We start from the raw sequence: 21,474 nt of genomic DNA on the forward strand, positions 1-21,474 counted from the left end.
GTCAAGAGCCCATCTGAAGACTGTTTTAATCACAACTTTGATGGTGCTGTCACTGAGCAAAACAAAAATGCAACGGAGCCCTCTTTCTTTGCCGATCCGCTTGAAACGGCAGACAAGTACATTGTCATATAAAAGGTCAAGCAGTTTTCTTTAGAAAACAGTTCACAACAAACCTATTCAGTCAGTGCAAGGATCGCGTCATCAACAATAATCCGCACAGATAGAGTGTCATGAAAATTAAACAGCCAATGATTGAGCTCTCCCCGTGTCTAAAGGCACTGTACCTGCTATGTCTACAACTCTTTCACAACACGCTGTAAACTCACGGAAAGACACCTCTGAGCAGCTTCCTTAGACAAATAATGTTACTCACTGTGGACTGATTTGCTGTAAAGTGGAAAGAACAAATTAAACAGACAAATGACAGAATTCTCTATAAATATCTGTTCCAAACCATAGTTATATCAGGACCTTGCTGAGATGGAATGATAACGCACAGACGCCTAATCTTAGCAGGCTAATGCCATAAGCTGAAAATAACTCACCTAAGAATAGCTGACCCACAGAATAAGCAAGGAGCCCGATTTCAGGCGCTCTGTATAGCTGTTGTTTGGCTTGTAAGCCGCTAAAGTCAAAGGAAGAAAGCTCAGCTCCTGTAGCCTGATAGTCAAATAACCTGCTCTATTGACAGACGTGGAATGTGTCATCTCTGTGTCATCCCCGGGACTTATTTTTAAATCTTTTCACGTTTACCCCACTGCCTCTTCGTGTTTTCAGTTTGCTTGCCTGAATCTTTTTGGTATTTTTAAAATGTACATTTCACTCTGGGTTTTTGGTGGTGTTTTTTTATTTTGGTTGGATATGCTTAAAAAAAAATCTTACTGTACATGAAACTAAAATTATTCAACATCCTGTTCCTCACATTGTGGGCTTATTTCAGAAGTAGTAACAACTCAGTGGTTATAGCACATTAAATTAAGCAATGGTATGACTTTGCCATTACTCATGCTTCCCAGCGATCCAAACAAGAATGGAGTTTTTTTTTTAACTCTAAACGAATTTCTCCAAACATGTTTTGAATTTTATCAATAGCCGCTTTGAGGAAAAAAAAACAAAAACCCAATGCAAATAAGGTGTGACTCATCTTTCGACAATACAGAGAATAGAGCTTACTCATACTGATGTCATGTACTCAATTCAATTCTCAGGTCAGAAATAGAAACAGTCGAGAGAGAAACCTTTCACATGTCCCCTCAGTATTTCTATCACAGTTCTTCCTGTTCCCTGAAAAGTGCATGCTGACATGGAAGCTTGAAAAACACAGCATCCCTGTCATGTTCACACTGACTCGTTTCAGACAAGCAGAGCATGGGAACAGCGTTAACACATTCTCTCATTTTAGCAGAGCACTTTTTAACTCAAAGCGTCCTCTGCGTCTAAATAGAGAAGCACAATATTTAAAGCGGCGCATGTTATCACAAGCTTAAATACCTCGATTCAGGAAGAAGTGCCTGGTCGTACCACGCTGCGGTGCTGAGAAGCTTTGAGTTCTCTTTTCGCACAGAAAGAGAGAGATCGGGGGAGCGCAAAGAGTTGAGAGTACGGGAGAGTGAGAGAGGAGGACAGAGCGAATGTGTGCACGAGAGGCACAGTGGATGTAAGACAGCAGGGAAGTAGGAAGAGATTTAAAGACAGAGGGGAGACAGAGATTGGGATGCAAAGAAGGTGGAAAAAGAAGGATAAGGCATTCCTCAAGGGGAGTGGAAACGCCAGGCTGTGTGATCACCTGAGTTGTTCACGTTGTGCATCTTGCTCGGGTTGGGGAACTGCTGGTGTCCAACGCGCCCTTCTGTTGTGGAGAAACTTGACTCGCCCTCGTAAATCGTCTGCAGCATACTCCACTCAGCACTCAAGTCTCATTGCAAGCCTTGTGTTTCCTGACACCAAGAGCCAACCCTCAGCCACTCCAGGGGAGAGACCACGACAACAGGCAACTCTCTCCCTTCCTCTGTCTCCTCCTCTGAGAAACTACTCTCACTGAAGCGCAATAACACAAGCAGCATACACTCTCTCTGCAGGGCTGGTACTCTCCCGGGTGCCCTGCTTTAGTCTGTTCCAAACACTAACACAGTGTTTGGAGAAGAATCCAGCTTCTTTTCCTATTTGCCTCTCTCTCTCTCTCTCTCTCGCTCTCTCTCTCTGTGATTTTTTTTCTTCCTCTCTCTTCAGCAAAGTGTCTGATCAGAGACTGAGAAAAAATGTAAAGCTGAGTTGCTAGGAAAGCCGTGTAGTGTGTACTGAGCACCGCGCAGAGGCAGTAATGCAAGCCGGGGAGGGAGCAAGCTTCATTTGCATGTGAATCAACAACTGCGTGGCCCACAGGTGACAGAAATAGAACAATGGCCAGCCCTGGCTAAAAATAGGTCAGGCGAGGCGCAGGGATTGGAGCAGCATTGATGCGTTTAAAAATACCACACCAAACACAGCTGTCTTCTTCAGCTCCTGCCAGAAGGCATGTCTCCTGACTCCCTCTCTGCAGATGGAGGCTTGAATCCTCTATTCTCTCTTTTCTGATTTGTTGAACCTGTCTCTCTCTCTCACACACTCACTCTATTTATGTCTTCATTTTGTCCTCTCAGGTATATGGATGGAATGATGCATTTTTGTTCTGATGTACCAGCAAGAGGGAAAGAAACTTTACATGTGCACTTGATAGCAGGCGTTTTGCAAAGCAACTGATTGCCTGTTATTATGAATCACAAAACCAGTGAAATGGCGTATTAACAATTTTTTGCGATGGGGTATTTCGACAAATGCAACCAAACACTGGTGCTCTCAGGCGTAATCTGCATGTGTGACAAAAACGCAACAGGACGTGTTAAGACAAGCGAGACACCTTAAACGAACGGAAGAGTGTTCATTTAAGATGATTTAACATGTGGAGTGTTACCTCACTGCATTAGCTCGGTATATGTGTGGGGTTCAGTGTGTATTCAGGGCAGTGATGCTACTCAGGAAGCATGCTTTCAGCTAACCAAGGAAGCCAACTGTAAGATGCCATAACAGCATGATCGTAATTACATAAACCTCTCAAACTGTGTCAAGAGCACTTTTCCAGGATTGCAAATCCCATTCCCTTGAAACACTCTTGATACTGTTTAATGGTGGATTTAAGAACAAACAAAACACTACACTCCCCATTTACAATCAACAGAACCTAAATTCTAAATTCAAGCACTAAGCTGCTGTATATACTTAGATGTTTTTCATTAATATTACAAGACAAAGATCTATATATTCCCGCTGTAGCCCAAGTCACATGTTTTAGCTGACCACTGATGCAGGGCTGGGTTTGTGGCCAAGCAGCCTGTGCCTTTAAATTTTTCATCTTCCTTCATAATTTGACCTGTCCCCCAGCCAGGGGCGTGGAGCCAGCATGGCTATTTTTAGGTCCCGAGCTCTGACGACTGGGCTACAGAGACACAGAGAAGGAGTTTTACTGTGTTGTTTCAGCTGGACAAACATTTAACCCCTCAATCCTTTTTATCAAAGCACAAACCAAGAAGCCAAGAAGGAAATGCACAGCTTGCAGGCTCAGCCCAGACACAAAACACAACTCTGGGGCTAATGTTTGGGCATGTTGGCTGATTTGATTATTTATACACAGAGCCATCAGCAACAGTGTTTACAGTTTTTGGGGAGGTTATTTTTTATAGAAAACATATAATGGAACTCAGATTCAAAGAAAAACATATCTTCATATAATCTGTACAATAGTAAGGAAAATTGCTTCTACAAAAGAAATACCAACAGCACAAAACAATCAATGAATGATTGAGTGAATGTTTATAACGCGAGTGATACCTTACAGATTAATTAAACTCCAGACTATGGTGGAATTTATGGCGGATATGTGAGCGATAACAAGCCTTCAAGTTCAAGGTAAGGATGGCTAAAGACCCAGAGCTCCATCTGTCACAGTATCCGTCACACCGGGCAAGCTCTGACCCCGTAGGCTGGCCTTAGTCATAGGCTAAAGCATAATTAATCAAGAGAGGAAGTAAAGCTGTCACGTGAATGACAATTATTATGACAAAGGGATTTCTATTTTAAAGTCCTATTTTATTATATTCTATTTCTTCATCAAATCCTAAAATTATAAGGCCTCTGTGCATTTTGCAACGTTCGTGCGTGTTTTCCACTATTACACAACAAAATACTATATTTAATATTTTTGCCATTGGGATGACTAAAGATCATGTCTGGATTAGTATTATTTTTTGATTTACTTCATTTTTTTTATAAAAGAACAAAAAGTACACACAGATTTATGCTTCAGTTGTCCTACAAATGTAGAAAATACAAGCACATTTCTCTGCTCTATTACAGGGAGCAGACATACGTGATTAATTCCCAGTATCTTTTTGAAAAAAGTTCAGGTCAACCTGCCCTGGTGCATGTCAGAAAAACAAAACAGAAACGTTTCACTGGGACATGTTAGCGGAGATTAACCTACACTTTTTATTTATAACTAGCTTCCTGAGGCTGATGAGGGATTGTGGGATTGGAAATAGCTGTCCAATAGGCAGGGTCCAGTAAACCTGCAATGTGGCAAGCCCATTATAGCTCCTACTGCGTCACTGGCGGCCTTTGTCTACTTTAGTCCTATTAAAGCATTTAAGTGTGAACGTCAGCGTCCCTGCTGGAGAGCCACTCTACTCTGCTCTCGGGTGCCTGGGCTCGACTGTCTGTCACCTCCCTCACATCAAACACAAACTATGTGTCTCTCTCTGTGTATGTGTGTGTGTGTGCATGTTTTGTCACCAGAGCACTAATGTGGAGTGGGGAATTATTAGTGATGAGGGAACAAGTGGGCTAGATCAGTGAAGGGCTCATAGCGCTTTCCAAAATTAAATGAACGGCCATTATAAGCTGTTTTAAAGAACACCCTATACAAACATATAGCACCCATATGCACATTACCATTATGCTGTTGCCGTTTTTAGATTGACTCTAACTTTGTCAATTAAAGTGCAGCTTTCATGCTATGTGAAAAAAATTGAAATAACATGCTCTTAACCCAGTGATTTGTTTATTTCAAATGAGTCTACTCACATTACTACAATCACTGTAGCAGCTTCAAATCACCTCTTGAAGTTCTCTGGCATAATCACTATAGCACTGATGCCTTGTGACACACTGTGCATGATGAAACCCAGCAGGGAGGCAGAGTGAAGAAAGAAGGGAGCAGAAGTAAAGTGTTGCAACAGACATGGGAGGTGGACGAAGCTCACTCGTTCTAATTTGATCTGGCTAGGAAATGTCTTATTCTCCTTAACAGAGGATGACCTGCGTGTGGGAAGGAATGAGTCAGGTCTGCTTTGTTGTTCTCTGTTATTTGAACTTCAAAGGCAACCACGCAGCTCAGTGGGGGCGGTGGCGGGGGTCATCTACTGTTAAATAATCTGATTACACAGTGGATATCCAAGCACTCTTCCATGATCTTAATCGATAAACTATAAAATTCATTTCCCTGGCTTTCTGCCTGCAATGGTTCAGATTTCATCATGTCACCTTGGGAGGACTGTGGCGGATGTTATCATTGTCGAGTACTTATTTCTCCATTCAGAGGGGGATGCTCCTCCCCAGAGAGGAGTTGCATAATAACAGCAACTTCTCATAAGTTACCATGCACCTAAATGGCACCACCCTCTCCCCTGAGCTTCGTCTCTCTGTAGTGGCCACCACGCAGCTCCAAGGGCACCCCTGGTACATGAGGGAAATTACCTCTCCACACCAATTACTTCACCACCCTCCATACGTCAGCCCCTTATGAGTCACCAATGCTAACTGTGGAAGAAATCCTAGATCAATTTATAGACTCATACCAGTCTCTACATGAGCAGCGCAGCATACTCAGACCTCAGAAAGTGTCCCAGCTGAAAGCCAGGGTTGAAGTTTTGTCACTTCAAAACAGCCCATTTTCCCTTTACCCTGTAGCCAGTCTCGTAAAAGCACAAAGGCCCTACAACTGCTGATTTGAAGGTAAAATCCAATTAGCCTGTACATCTGGGTGAGTTATGCAGCATGTTTCCCCACTAATGATTCTGGGTGCTCTTGCTTTTATTGGGTTATTTTGTCTGGCTTCCTGTGGAATTTCCTGTTGGACTTTTCAGGGTGATATAGGTTGTACTTAACAGGTTGGATCGAATAACATGAAAAGCATTGAAAGGCAGTTATGTTTGGCAGTTAATGTTGAAACACTGCCGACAAAGTTTGGCAGTGCTGCTCCAAACACAAAAACAGACATGCAGTTTTTGCATTTCATGTGAAGGCTCTGTACGATCCAGACAACTAAACTGCATTTTCAACTAGATTTTGAAGTAAGCGTGTCTTCTTCTGCATTGTGTTTGTGAAAAACACATTTATGTTTATTGACTCAATCATATATTAGACAGGGTGGAATCCATCACCACACAACTATTTTCTTGACCTAACCAAACACAAAGCTAAAGCAAAACTCTTAACTCAAATATAATATAAATAATATAAAAGTATGTGCAAAATATATATATTTATATAGTGTCAAAAAATCCTGCAGGGTATACCTCCACCACTTCATCTACCTCCTTATGTGGACATAAGGACATTTTTTTGATGAGAACACAGTTTAGATATATTGGAAGGTACTTCTGTGATGGAAATGTAATGAAAGGGTAAGAAAACAGAGAGAAGTAAAAAAAAAAAAGAGAGAGAGAAGAAGAAAGTCTGAGAAATGCGAACCCTCTATCTGAGATGTAAGAGCAGACTGAACGATAAAAGGCAAAAACACAATTTCAAAGCATCCGTTTATTGTGAGCTGACATTGAGGTCAGTTTACTTTCAAACTTTGAATAGGTCCTTGATGCCATGCCTTCATCTGCTGCCATAGGCTTTCTAAAAATAGACATGTACCACAAAGGCACACTGGAAAAAGAGGACTGCTCTCAGTACTTTTACTGATCAATGTGCTCATCTCTGCTGGAAACCATTGATCCACTGTTTGTATCAAATTGACTATGTTGTTGTTGTACAGCTTCCATCCTACATGTACTCATGACAAGCCCGCTTTATGTTCTCCTTTGTTTCTTTTGCCAAGCACCATCCCTCATATTAACACAAACCATTGATCCTTTAAGAATATTGTTACATCAACAGGCTTAGCATTGATTAGACCTTCTGAAAGACAACTCTTAATGTCAGCTGGCATTTTAGTGCACCGTGAACTAATAAATAGAAAAGGGCACTTTTTTGCCTGGAACCATACTGGGTAGAATCATCGCATCAGAGGCTTTCAGACCTACATCACTGAAAAGCCTGCAGAAGTCAAATGTGGCATCTGTATCACACAAACACAAGGCCCAAGTGCACACATGTGACTCTGATGGAATACAGCCAAGCTTAGCTGACCTTAGAAAATCCCTCAGGGATTAATAAAAACAAAGGTTGTCTGTTCAGAGGCATCCTTCTAATCCACATCCTGCTAGTCAAGCCCATTTATGAGTGGATAATCATAGCATCATCCCCCAAGTTGCCTTGGAGCTATTATTCTTAATATGATAACATAATATATTTTTTTTTGCTATCGCCACTGCTTTTGAGAAAACACATTTTATCGAGCCTGTTTGTCCTTTGGCAAATTATCAGCCGAGTTATTTCAGTCACAGAAAAAGTACAGACAGTTTTCACTCACTATTTTATTTTTAAGGGACAAATCTCACTTCTGAGACACGAGCATTATAAACACATGCTCATCGAGGAATATCCTGACAACACAGTAATATGGACGTTGTTAAATAAAGCGTTCTGCGTGACTGGATTTGTCGATGACATTTAAAAGAATCCAACTAAACTTCATTCATGCATTTTAAAAGGTCCACCTGAAAAAAGTGCAACAGGAAATCCACTTTACTATGGGGAAGGGAGGGCTGACGCTTATTGTCCAAGCCACTTCCACCTACGCCATCACTTCTTTACTTGACCGCAGAACAGCTCCAGTGCTCTCCTCCTGTGGTGTCTCAAAGGTCTCAGACACAACAATACCTCTGAAAAATAGCTCTTCCTCTGATTATAAAGGTAGAGCTCTGCATACCAGGAAATGCCCCACGGTGCATAAACCACCTCTGTTGCAATGTTAATGTCCGGGCTGCTTTATATGCATAAAGCTAGAGGGGCTCCGCATGTATTTTTAAATGCTTTTGCTCAGGTGACCCTGCATTTCTGTGTTTGTGTGTAACACATCGTGTTGTACATCATATCATAGCGGTTTACACATTTGCATAACAAGCCAAAGATCTCTTGTTCGATCCCAGGGGAAGACACAAATCCCTTTGGGGTTGCTCCAGGAAGGGCGTCCGGCATTTGAAAGCTCTGTGCTAAATCAAACATGCGGAGCTACCCGCTGTGGCGACCCCTTGTGAATAAGGGCGCAGCCAAAAGTAGCTTCTTCCTCTATTACAACATCATATTCATATACATTTATTTCACCATGGCAAAGTGCTATATTTGCATCCATGTATTTATGTATTCGCTCATTTCATGCAGCTAAAGATAAAGACTTATGTTCATAAGTACACTGTAAGAACAGTATTCTACCTTGCGCTTCCTATGAGAATGTCCAAACGAGTCACGCGGGTTTCTATTTCCTCTCTCCCCTGGGAGGCAAAGAAATAGTTCAGGGGTCATCTCACTTGTTTGTGCTACATTGGTGTGCATGTGCCTGTGTGTGTTGTGTAATATGAGCATTTACTCTCATTCTGTTTTAAATCACCTCTCTCTACTTTTTACATTTTTTTAATCTTCATGTAGCACACGTGTTGTAGTCTGTGTAATTACATGGTTTGTAATAAAGATGATATTACAAATTTCTTATTCTTTTCTCTCTAAATCAGTTCTTCATATTTCATTGTTCTTTCGGGCTCATCAGCTTGGTTCTGACTGGAAAATCAAGCCGTAACTAAGGCTTGTAATTGTGGGACATTGTCCAAGTGGGGTAAAAACCTCCTGATGGATCCTTCAGCAACAGTGCACCCTGCAGGTTGATTGAGAACAGAGACAAGAAATCTAGAAACCAAGAACAGTGAGAGATGCCAGGTATATAGCTGTGAACTTCCCAAAACAATTTTCAAGGACGACAAAGACAAATACGCCGACACACAACCGAGAAAACAGGCAGAGTCACCACAGAGGTCCTCTACATATATACAAGTCAAGATCCAGTGCAAGCAAACACTCATCTGCAGACAAACAGACAGCCCTGCATACCTCCATACACTCATCCACACTTCTCCATAGTGTTGCCATCCTGCTGGGAGTGACCACATCACTCCCGACCTTTTCCTTTCATCCTAGATCCAATGACCAAAATGACTTTTCAACCCAGCCGCTTCAATAACACAGAGCCTAACAAGTTTTGGCTGCCTCTTTCATAAAATATGTAAAAAAATAAATAAATTTAAAAAATCCCAGCACAAAACAAAAGCTGTTACAGCTATGCGACCTCTTTGAAGCTGTGTGTGTAAAAAAATAAAAAATAAAAATAAAAGATATAATGAAGTGAACATTGATGTTTTCTTCTGAACTACAAAGTGTTGAGATTCCTACTATCAAAAGAACAAAACAGACCCGGTAGAAAGAAAAAACACTCCAAGCATTCATAGCAGCATTTTTCTTTTTTCTGCTCCGCTTAGTGCAGTCTATTCATTGATGTTTTTCTGTCCTTTTAAATGCATCTAAAGGGTGTGAATAAAACTCCCTTTTTCTGTTGCCTTTAAGCCTCCCTATTTAGTGCAAGTCTTCTGAGATAATACTACGGGATCATTTAGAGTATGCTCTAAGGTTGTCAACTCAAAGGGGGTAAAAATTTTCTGTTTTGGAAACAGATGGGCTCTTAACCCTTTCACACCTATCTGACTACCAAGACCTTTATGCAGGCTCTACTTAGATATGCAGCCAGTGTGTCCAATCTCTGTGTAATTCCTGGCTCCATTTGTTCAGCACATTTCATGGCAAGTGGGGAGGGAGTTGTTCTTGTAGACCTGTCACTAGCAGGATGGGTACCCGCGAATGAAAGGCAACAACAAAGAGATGTTTAAATATAAGTTATGGTAGGCCATTTTCGCCTGCATAAGTTGATGGGATGGCAAGGATTGACAACTACAAGGCTTGTGAACTCTTGGTTTTGCCATCAAGGTAAACATCCTCACCCCTGTGACAGATTAGTGACAATCTGTCCGTGAGGCCGAGCACACATCTCATTCATCACATTTACTGATTTAACCTCAAAGCTCTCAAAGTCCTGTATCGTGTTAGGGCAGGGACACTGTCTATAGCACCTGTCATTGGCTGTACTGAGACGCAGACAAGTGAAGAGCAACAAAACCAGACCACTCCGGCAAAAGTCCTACTTAACGGACTTCAACCAAAGAATTAAAATATCTGTAAGGAGAAAAAAGCAGGACACTGAGAGAAAGCGCTGCATATTAATCTATCTTAAATACTCGAGGCAGGAGCCTTAAATTTCCCAATTTTTCATCCACACAAGAGGCCTCTCAGAGACATGAATGATTCATCTCTCCAACTCCTTTTAGACAAGAAGTGAAAATAAATGGAAGTAGGATCCCCCAGAGAGCCTAGGGGTCTACAGTGGGGCTGGATGAACAACACTGAGAACAGCAGGCTAAACCCACCAAAGCTCTGTATCTCTGCTACAACAGGAGCTGTACTCTCCCTCTGGGTTAGAGCTCTCTTACTATAAAGAGAGAAAAATATTCCTCACACATACTTCACTCCTTATTCAGTCCTGGCCCTAGATCGGCACATTTCCACACGTATAAGAGAATCTGTATGGGTTTTTTTTTGACTGAACAAGAGTTATATTTATAATTCAGTGTATGCAGATTAAGCTTTTACTTGAAAGTGAATTAAATGTTTCCTGAGAATGTCATGCATTGACCGGAGTTGTTGTTAATGACTTGAAACAGCAAAATAAATAAATAATAGAAACAAGACCCTAAGAGTGCAAGTGAGGAAAAACGCACTTTGGAGATGAAATGGATTTTGTAGGCTACGTTCAGTTTGTCTGTGTGTGCCGGTCTTCTCAGGCACACACTGGAACAGCAGCCAAAAGCAGCGAAATAGATAAAGGTGTGAACAAGACTCTCCATTTCATTTTCATGACAGCACACTAAGATAAAGCCCAGGACCGTCCTCCACATTATTCTGTTTAACCTCAAAACACATACGGCACAAAGAGAAGAGGCTAATGAAAAACAGAACTTTCGGACAATAAAAACTATAATGTCACATCACTTAGGTTGTGGGGGGGGGGGTCTGTTAGGTTTGTTCAATATTCAGATGATGAGACTCTTTACAGGTTTCAAGTAGGCTATGAAAACAATCTCATAAGGTGCGGCCACAGCTGCTCATTGTGATTCCTTGGCAGATCTTTTCTGACTGTCTTCTAACATTGCGAGCATTGTTCCTAATATAATGAGGCTCACAACTCCTGAGCAGCTGGAGGATATGCCTTGTACACTGACACCTTCCATTCATGATACAATTTGTCCTACTCTTTTCAATAACCAAGACAAATAGTCCTGTTTCAAGTGAAAATGTAAAAAAGAAGTTAATAAGCTATTGACCTTAATGCTCTTGTTCTTATATGTAGCTTATGTACATTCAAGTAATATGAATCCTCTGGCAAGCCCTCACAACCTTTTGTTTATTAAAGAGATTTTAACAATGAGCTGCTGCAGAACAGAGAGCGGCACCTTCCTCTGGGCATCAACAACACCCCTCCTCCCACGAAAACTCACTGACCCAAACCCATTTTTTCCAGTCTAAGAGAAATGTCAAATCCAGGCCTAGAACTCGTCTCTTTGAAGGGAACATAGCAGCCAAATATAGCCCGCTCGCCTCTATGCCTCCTGACATACATCAGGCTCTACGGGTTCTGCTACCAGTGGTTAAATTTGGCACACTGTCATGTAGTCACTTACTATTAAACATCCTAACTATACAAAGAAAATTATAAGCGAGCAGTCGAGTGTACACTGTTGCCTGGTAACCTAATGCCATGTTGGGGATTCATCTTGTTATGGAACAGAAAGCACTTACAGCCAAAGCCAATAATAGATCCTGGACCACACAAAAATAGTTTAAGGGTGTCAACAGGCATGGCCATCATGAAGCTGAGAAACATATCATGAGAGGTGTATGGTTAAGAAACACATGTCACTTGGTGTGTGTTTTTAGGAATTGCTTAAGTGTTTCTGTAACTGCAGTCATGGTGAAATTACATAATTGTGGTTCATCTGTCATTATGAGTGGAATGATGGATGAAATGAGAGCTTATTTCCAAGTGTGAAATGCTGCTAAAGAAGACATTATGCTGACTGCCACTGGCGGCTGGGTAAAAATTACTAATGCTGTTTTTAAGGCTTTTTGGATCCAGCAGAATTACATAAATGTCCCCTGACTTCTGAAATATGTAAATCATGACAAACTTGTGAGGCATGATTTACAGATTTTCTACACGTGACAGCCTCACACAGACCTACAACAGTGCCTGTTTTTGATCTAGCTTTTATACATTCAACATTAGCTCAAGACAATTAGACTACAGATCCTGCCTATCATAAAAGAAAAACACATATATATATATATATATATATATATATATATATATATATATATATCACTAAACTTACTGGACACTTTATTAGGTATGCCTATTCTAATGCTCATGAATGCAAACCTCTAATCAGCCTGTCACGTGCATTTAGCCATTCAGATATGTGATTTAAGGGAAGATGAGTATTTCAAAAAATGGCTTGTTGATGCCAAACGTCAGAAGAGAATGGACAGAACAGGACGTGAACAGTAACTCAAATAACCACCCGTTACAACCAAAGGTATGCAGAAAAGCATCTCTGAATGCACAACACATTGCTGTAGCATTGTTTAAACATGACATCTTAACTGAGTGCTGTTGCTGACCGTGTCCATCCCTTTATGACCACAGTGTGCTCATCTTCTGACAGCTGCTTACAGCAGGATAATGCACCATATCACAAAGCTCAAATCATCTCAAACTGGTTTCCTGAACATGACAATGCGTTTGCTGTACTGGCCTCCACAGTCGCCAGAGCTCAAACCAACAAAGCACCATTGGGATGTTACTGGAACAGAAGATATGCATCATGTATGTGCAGCTGACAAATATGCAGAAGCTGTCTGATGCTATTATGTCAACATGGACCAAAATCGCAGAGGAATGTTTCCAGCACCACGAGGAATCTATGACACAAAGAACTGAGGTAGTTCAAAAGGCAAAAAGAGGTCCAACTTGGTACTTGCCATTTTTTCTTTAACTTGGCTTAGGAATTAAATATTTAACAGTGCTTAGGTTACACAAATATGTCAACATACTGTTACATACTCATGAAACAAAAGATCCTGGCACTGATTAACATCCATATGCTGTAGAGCTAAAGAGGACACATTGGTGCAGCATACACATCCTACTTCTGAGGTAGTCATTTCTTGCTCTATGAAACTCGATGCTATCTGTACAGGAAGACCCTCCTTGTTTTATGTTTATGTGTTGTGGATGTTGGATTAAGTGCCTAAGGACCCTGGGAAGAATAGCCTAGGCCGACGCTGATGCTAATGGGGATCCTGATTAAACAAACAAACCTGTAATGACCATAATCTGGTCACAGAATATGAAGGATGATAACAATGACTGCAATGCTAATATAATGAAGGTGTTAAGGGCTTTTAATGTGTACTAAACAAATCAACACAAAATGCTCCCACTTTAATATTAAATTGGCAGCACCTCATTTGGAGGCCATTGTGGGCCATTAATGTATTCTGACATATGTGGACAAGAACGTTTGTTTTGGAGGAAATCATTTCATTGACAGGGGTACAAAAAACTTACACCTGAAATTCATTTAAATGAGTGAATGTAAATGAGAAACAAAACTCAAAAACTTTGACCTGAGTTTTGCTGGTGAGATAATCAGGTGCCTCCAGCGTATACGTCATAAATAAATAGCTGTTTCACAAACCAAATGGCTAATGAATTTCTTCCAACTGTTGCTATGCTCTAGATATTTTAATGTATTGCTAGACTGGCACGACAGCACATGCACAAAGGTGCCCAATTGTGTTTTTCCTTCAATGTCTTTGTGCCCAATTGAGGCAGAAGATTAGCTCTATCATTCTGTCATGTCATCCAGCACAAAACACCACCGCATTCTTTTTCTCTATTAGAACTGCAATTTATGCTGCGTGACATGAAGGCTGCCTTCACGCTGTCACGGTCAGTCGAGGATGGCACACAAACACAGGAAATAAATCCACAGTGACAAAGCGTAATTCATCACTTTCATCACTTCAGTTGTGGGGAAAAAAAAAACAGGAGAAAAAAAAGGAAAAGGCATTGTATTCGCTCCACTTTGACAAGCTCACTCCCACTTCTTATGTCATCACTGGTAGCAGCTGACAGATTACTCTGCGGCATCAACAGAATATTTTTACTGATACAAATCTGGCAGACGTCAGCTATAGGACAATGATAATATTCTGCTATAGTTAACATGCATCGCACAGCGGGGAACTCGTGCAACACGCTGCTTCTGTGAATAGTTCTTGCCAAGAGAATAGCTGAACATGGTAACTTATCAAGTCCAGTGAATAATTCACAGATGCCTGCCAAAATGTGTTCTATCAAAAACATTTTGTCTCATTAACACATTCACTGGTACTATGAAATTATGTGTTAGGCTAAGTGTAAGGTGCTGTTAAAATGACTTTCTCTCCCTGACACAGCTCAGATGGTACCTGCCCCCTCAAGCCATCTGAGCAGTGTAGACATCTGTGAGCATTAACCTGCCAAGAACAAGTCTAATGTAAAAATATCATAAATATTCTGAGATGGAAAGACAGCTGAAGGGTCATTTTGACTGGCTGTGAAAGGCTTTTATGTCAACTTTGAGCCAAGTTTTTCTTGTCTAAGTGAAAATGTCATGTGTACACTGGAGGCTCTGTGCTTCTTGTGTTTTCCCTTTTACCTCGCTCTGAGAAGACTGAAACGCTGCTGTCAACACATGACACCTGGGGAAAGAGCACTGCTTACCAAAGCCATCTGCTCAAAGTTTTTGTTGGAGTGACAGGGTGTCCAGCAAAACAACTGAGAACCAAACAAACTTCATACACAGCACTATCAGTTAACTTTCATTTAGTTACTGGCAGCTATTAAAAAAAAATAAGCATCTTACTTTTGAGCAATCATGGATGTTGCCATGTTATCTGCCTGTCTTGCGGTTTTGGTTCTTCATTATCTGTAAAGACAATATGCAAAAAATAAGCTGGAGATTCATATCTGCATTTATCACATATGAAGTGCAGCAAGCTGAGAAATGTTTATCTCTGCAATCTTTCACCACTACACACTTACTAGTTCCAGGTTAGATTCCCTTTATGCCTTCTGAACTGCCTTAATTCTGCGTCGCATAGATTCAACAAGATGCAATTTTGGTCCACATGACTGCATAACACGGTTGCTGCAGATTTATCAGCTGCACATCCAATGATGTGACTCTCACTTTCAACCACATCCCAAAGGTGCTCTGTTGGATTGAGATCTGGTGACTGTGGAGACTATTTGACTACAGTGAATTCTTTGTTATGTTCAAATATGGGATGATCTGAAATTTTGGACACGATACATTAACCTCCTGTAAGGAGCCATCAGAAGATGGATACACTGTGGTTAATAAAGGGATTAACATGGTCAGCAACAACACTGAGGTCCGCTGTGGTGTTTAAACTATATTCAGGTCATCCTAAGAGGTTCACAAGGTGCCGACAAAATACTCCCCACACCATTACACCAACAACAACAGTCTGAACTGTTGATTTAAATCAAGATGGATCCATGCTTTTATGTTGTTTACCCCAAATTCTAATCGTACCATCCAGCAGAAATCAAGACTCAGACCAGGCAACTTTTTTCTTCCAATTTTCTGTTGTTGTGTTTTGAGATTCAATGTGTGTATCCAGAGATGCTTTTCTCCACACTTTGTAACGAGTGGTTATTTGGGTTACGGTTGAGCGGTCTGGCCAGACTTGTCACTTAGGGAACTGCTGCTCACCGGATAATTTCTCTTTTTCAGACATTCCCTGTAGAGGTTGTTATGTAGGAAAATTTCAGTAGGTCAGGAATTTCTGAGATACTCAGACCAGCCTGTCTGGCACCAACAAACTTGGTACTTAAAAGACACTTAAGCCACCATTCTGATGATCGGCTCAAACTTCAGTAGGTCAGCTTGACCATGTCTACATGCCTAAATGGAATGAGATGCTGCCATGTGATTGGCTGATTAGATTTTCACATTAATGAGCAACTGAACCAGTATAACTAATTAAATGGACAGCGAGTCTACACCCGGTTTTAGTGTATGCTAAAACTGAGAACACACAAGATTTTCATATGTAAAACACAAAAATTGAAGTGCTCAGATACACCATAAGATACTTTACTTGGCTATCTGATTTCTACCTATGAATCTATCTTACCAATTATATTATTAAAACACTGTTCACATGTTGAAGAACCAATAATACTGGTCTGATAATATTATAACAGTGTAATGAATCATTCTGCCTTGTGAGCATATTCTGGGTAGGCCTGTGTACTTTTTTTTACGTCTTTCACTTGCAGTGGAGTATTTATTAGTGTCGTTTGCTTGCTCCCTGCTCTGAATGCCTCTTTCACCTCTAATGTAAAGCAGCTCTGAGAATTAATTAACCGGAGTTCTGTGTTGAGATTTTTCTTTTCACAAACAGACTACTTAAAGTTCTAATTACACTCCTAGTTTCTGCTCTTAACCCTGTGAGTGTGTCATTCCGCTCCTTATTTAAAAGCTATACATATATTAGCCCGTCTAAGTAATGAGTAGTCTACTTTGTGACAAGGAGTGATGCAATCTGGTTGGCTGACGAGTTCTTTAATAATGACTTTAACGCTTCAACCGACTTCGATGAGATCATACATTCGCAAGCGAGTCTATTTATAGGTGCCAGCCTGCACTACAATACCCCACATCTTGGAACTAATAACAGTCTGCGAAACCAGCAATGATGAGGTCACTTAGTAATTCAGGAAAAAAAACATTTCCAGTATTGTGGTTGTGTGAAGAATGTCACGAATTGCTCTAACACTCACAGTTCCGGTCCACTTTTACTGGCGGACTCACAATCGATTAGAGGACGACCACCTGTGACAGCAGAACAACGGTTAACCGTTCAAATATTAATGCGCTGAACTCGCTGTCTAGCATACTGTACAGCTAACGTGCCGTTAACATACAGCGTATTGTCCTTACACAGCTGGCTGCTAAAACCTATATATTAGTTAATACTTTGTTTGTACCCTCTAAGCTATCTTATGAAAGCTCTCACATACTCTTAAATATTTCACAGCAACACTTGTATGAAACACACTAGTTTTATACGTGTATTTTTGTCACTTAAAAAGGCTGAAATGAATTCTTTCACTACCTCGGGCGCACGGTTGAGGGTTTGATGTGCAGGATGTGAAGATAGCTGTCTGTAGGGGGATGAGGATGCAACGGGATGAAGCTATAAATAGCCTTAGCTACTTCGTCGAAACAGGGCATAAAAATCCCAGCCAGGGTAGTGGCAGACTGAGCAGTCTGTCTGCTCCGCTGTCCTCTGATAATCGCAGTTGACGGAGAAGCGAGGGTAGCTCCGGTCGCTGAGTGTCCTCAGCAGGTGCACCGCTAACTTCATAAATCAACTTCCTTTGTGGAAAAAAGATATTTTAACTGGTGTTATAATTTGAGCTTTACAGCTAGTGTGCAAATAATCTGTGTAACTTTTACTCTTTTATTATTATTATTATTATTACTATTATTATTATTATTATCAGTCACTCTAATTAGAAATCAGAGCACTAGTAATGATAATAGGGCTTTGGGACACTAGTGCCTGTTGTTAAGGGGCTATTATTTTTTTGTTATTGCATAACATAAAATTCCAAAGTGAGTGTTTTGACAGCTGCATACACTTTGCAGTGATGCACCATCTAAAAATAGCACATACAGCGTCTAATAACAAGATCATTAAAATGGAAACAGCGCCATCTACTGGTAATTACATTGGTCTAATCCCCTAATAACTCTGATAGGAATGCATTCAGCTATAAATTAAGAACATATTAACAAATGTTGAGATGCCCGGTTGTCAGACAAGTTTGCATTGTCATTTTATTTTTTTTATTATTATTTTTAAAAAGCATGCTCTCAGTCACTGTCACTGCCACATGAAAGAACAATGAAGCTTTGCATTCCCCCCCCCCCTTCTGATTTGGTAAAAAGGAGATGCTTTTATCTCAGGCAGGAACAATGCCTCACTGATTATGTGATTAGCAGAAATTATATGCAGATTTGTCACCGTCATAAATCTGCAGCTGTCCGTGGACTCACATTTTTATTTGTCACTTCAAAGCATTCTTCAGTAGCTCGCCTTATTTTACTGTTCAGACCCATGGATAAATGTCCTCCTTTTAAGAGAAGAACAAACCCCAGATCATCTGTTTTCACTTTTTTTTTTTCCCACATCACTGCTCAGATGTTTATATGTCTCCAGTTTGATCTTGTTCATGAAATCAACACTACTTTAATTCATTTGAGGTCTTGCTGAGCTCTCTTCTTTACAAACATTAAGAAGACGGTGTATAACTTGTTGAAAATCTAATCTTTGGGTCTATATCAGCACTCCAAGAACAGTGGTGGGAAACAGGGAGATGAAATCTCTTCCGATTTTGTCACTTTCCTCCAGCAGCTGGGACTGGCCCAGTGGGTGACACCACTTTCATCCCAGAATCCCTACTGTCCAGCTGTGTGCTATCTCTCATCCTGACATCTGGCGAGGCAGGGGCACAGCCAAATATCAGTGCATCTGAGGCATGTTCCTGCAGCTTGCCTGTGTCTCTGCACGGGACCCCAGAGCTCGCATCTGGCCTCTAAAGACCGTGTCATTTGTCAGCAATATTATGTGAGCTTTGTCTTCAGAGGTATGTATATATACAACCAATCAGAATTTCTGCATTTGAACTGCTTGGGGAAAAATGCAGTGCTGTGAAAAAGTATTTGCACCGTTAATATCAACACTTCACCGAGTTCTTTTGATTCCTCAGAGGCCTCCGATGGAAGACAAAACACTGCTCAGTAGACCATTTAACACTTTATTTCTTCTAGAAGGGAGATGCGTCCTGCATGACACACTGCCGCGGATCTCAAAATGGTGGTGTGCCCCTAACAGTTTTATTACAGAAGCTCTCTCATTTTAGTCTAAACAACAGTGTCTCAGTAACTTTCCACTAGAGATGGTCCCCTCTTATCTACATTTTCCCAGGCAAGCGTTAGCGAGAGTCTGCAGCTTTCTACTCCCCAAGGACACATGGCCTCATACCTTTATTTTCAGGGCTGTGTCCACTTAATACTACACTATATAACTTTATAACACTTATTAATAAAAATGCATAGCACTGAAAAACTATTTATTCCCAACAGTACATATATGTACACAATATGAACATGTACATGTTTCTGATATCGTGAGAAAATGCCTTTTTAAAATGATGCTTTCAATTATTGAGGGAAAGAAGCTATGCAAACCTACCTGGCCCTGTGTGAAAAGGGAATTGCCCACACTTGTTAAATCAGAAATTAGCTGTGATTTACCAGATTTTTTGCAAACCCAAGTTCAATTACACAAGCCCAATTACTGCCAGACATATTGCATCAAGAAAACTCTTAAATAGGACCTGTCTGACAAAGTAGAGATCAAAAAGATCTTAAAGTGCAACACATCATGCCACAATCTAAAGAAACTCAAGAACAAATAAGAAACAAAGATACTGATATCTACCAGTCTGGAAAAACCAAGAGAGATATGTATACTTAAAAAGATTTTTTATAACAGTCCCATCTGACATAAGTACTGAGAGGACTTATTCTACTGGTTCTCTCATATTTATGACAAAAAGGTATATGATGATATACGTTCGGTGGGTTTTAGTGAATAGAGTCATCTTGTAAAACTGGAAATCTAGCTCAGAAGCAGAAAAATCTTAATTGAACCTTGAAAAAATTACATTATACATATTGTCTCAAGCTATGGTTTAAAATATTCCTTCAAACCCTCAATAAATGTTTCTACTGTTTATGTTGTGCATCTACTTTAATATAAGAACATAGTTACGTTTTTTTATTCCATATCAAAAGCTTAAGGTTATTAGGTTATTTTATATTTTTTGTAGTATATATTCTTCGTTCTCTGGTCGTCTCTTTTACAAACACGCCCCACAAGGGGTCCTGTAAACAAGAAGAATGTAAATACAAGATCAGGGGGCAGTTTTTAAAGCATGCTGGAAATTGGGGAGGTATGTGTGTAAGCATCTGTTTTCTTCATTTATGCTTTTACTGTGTTTCTTCTCCTCCTAATTGAATTGGTGGGAACCTCCCCTCCGTCACAGCCCTGGCAGTGAGAAAGTACCCCCACTGGGGTTACTTTGGCCTTTGGGAGGGCTTAGAGACAGATCCAGGAGGATTACCCCCAGCAAAGGTGACCAGTCTATATCCAAAATCATCCACATAGCTGCAACGGTGTTTTTTCCATCTCCCCCAACCTGTAAATCCACTGCACTGAAATGTGAAACTACCCCCAAAAGTCAGTGAACATAGCCCCCATTCTTTCACCAAAGCCCTGCTACCTTCATCACTAACTGGCTGTGCCATGCCGCTTTTTTTTTTTTTTTTGAAGTCCTAATGGATTGTTTGGATAGTAAACACTATGAGCTCTTACACCTCTAGGAAAATGCCTGAATAGTGAAAGAGTTGCACTAAAAGCATATTAATGACACGATTTTCTCATGAAGAACAATTGCGCTTTATAATCAGTACAAGCGTTATTAATCTTTTACTGTTGTAGAATACTATGAATAAGAATTAGTATTTATTGTTATTAGTAATACATGAAATATAATTAGATTAGGTGCCTTACTTGCAGTGACAGTCATTTACACAATACAACATTGCATGTAACACATAACACTATTGTATTAGAACACCACCACACGTGTTGCATTAATGCACATCATAATGACTATTACATATGGTGCCATCAGGGCGTTTGATGCCCTGCTTGCTAGCAGATAGAAACTCCTCTTCATGCTGCTATTCTTGAAATGCTATGTACTCTGTGAACTATTGACTCTACCAGAAATGCCTAGAGCTATCCTCGCCTCTATGACAGAACCACAGAGTCAGTAAGGACACCATAAAGAGACAACTTTTGCATCCCTGCCCTTTTGTTTTGTGCTTCCTGTCATTCCTG

At 40.5% G+C, this 21,474-nt stretch overlaps 1 protein-coding gene across 7 annotated transcripts in view; it reads right to left on the minus strand.

The window, feature by feature from the left end:
• hdac9b (histone deacetylase 9b) overlaps window positions 1-17,846 on the minus strand; it is a 36,498-nt gene extending 18,652 nt beyond the window's left edge. For 2 of the 7 annotated variants that reach the window (XM_087848146.1, XM_087848145.1), the window contains exon 1: window positions 1,787-2,396. In XM_087848146.1, the coding sequence (XP_087704272.1) occupies window positions 1,787-1,895 (109 nt within the window). In that variant the 5' untranslated portion in view covers window positions 1,896-2,396. Of the gene's footprint in view, window positions 1-545; window positions 927-1,786; window positions 2,397-15,329; window positions 15,393-15,508; window positions 15,681-17,278; window positions 17,331-17,613 lie in introns of those variants that run through there. The other 5 variants (XM_087848148.1, XM_087848149.1, XM_087848147.1 and 2 more) reach the window with 5 other exon arrangements.
• Between the last annotated feature and the right edge of the window lie 3,628 nt (window positions 17,847-21,474).

The sequence above is a fragment of the Neolamprologus brichardi genome, chromosome 11 (assembly GCF_056152115.1).
Source record: "Neolamprologus brichardi isolate AB-2024 chromosome 11, ASM5615211v1, whole genome shotgun sequence".
In the NCBI taxonomy this organism is placed as follows: domain Eukaryota; kingdom Metazoa; phylum Chordata; class Actinopteri; order Cichliformes; family Cichlidae; genus Neolamprologus; species Neolamprologus brichardi.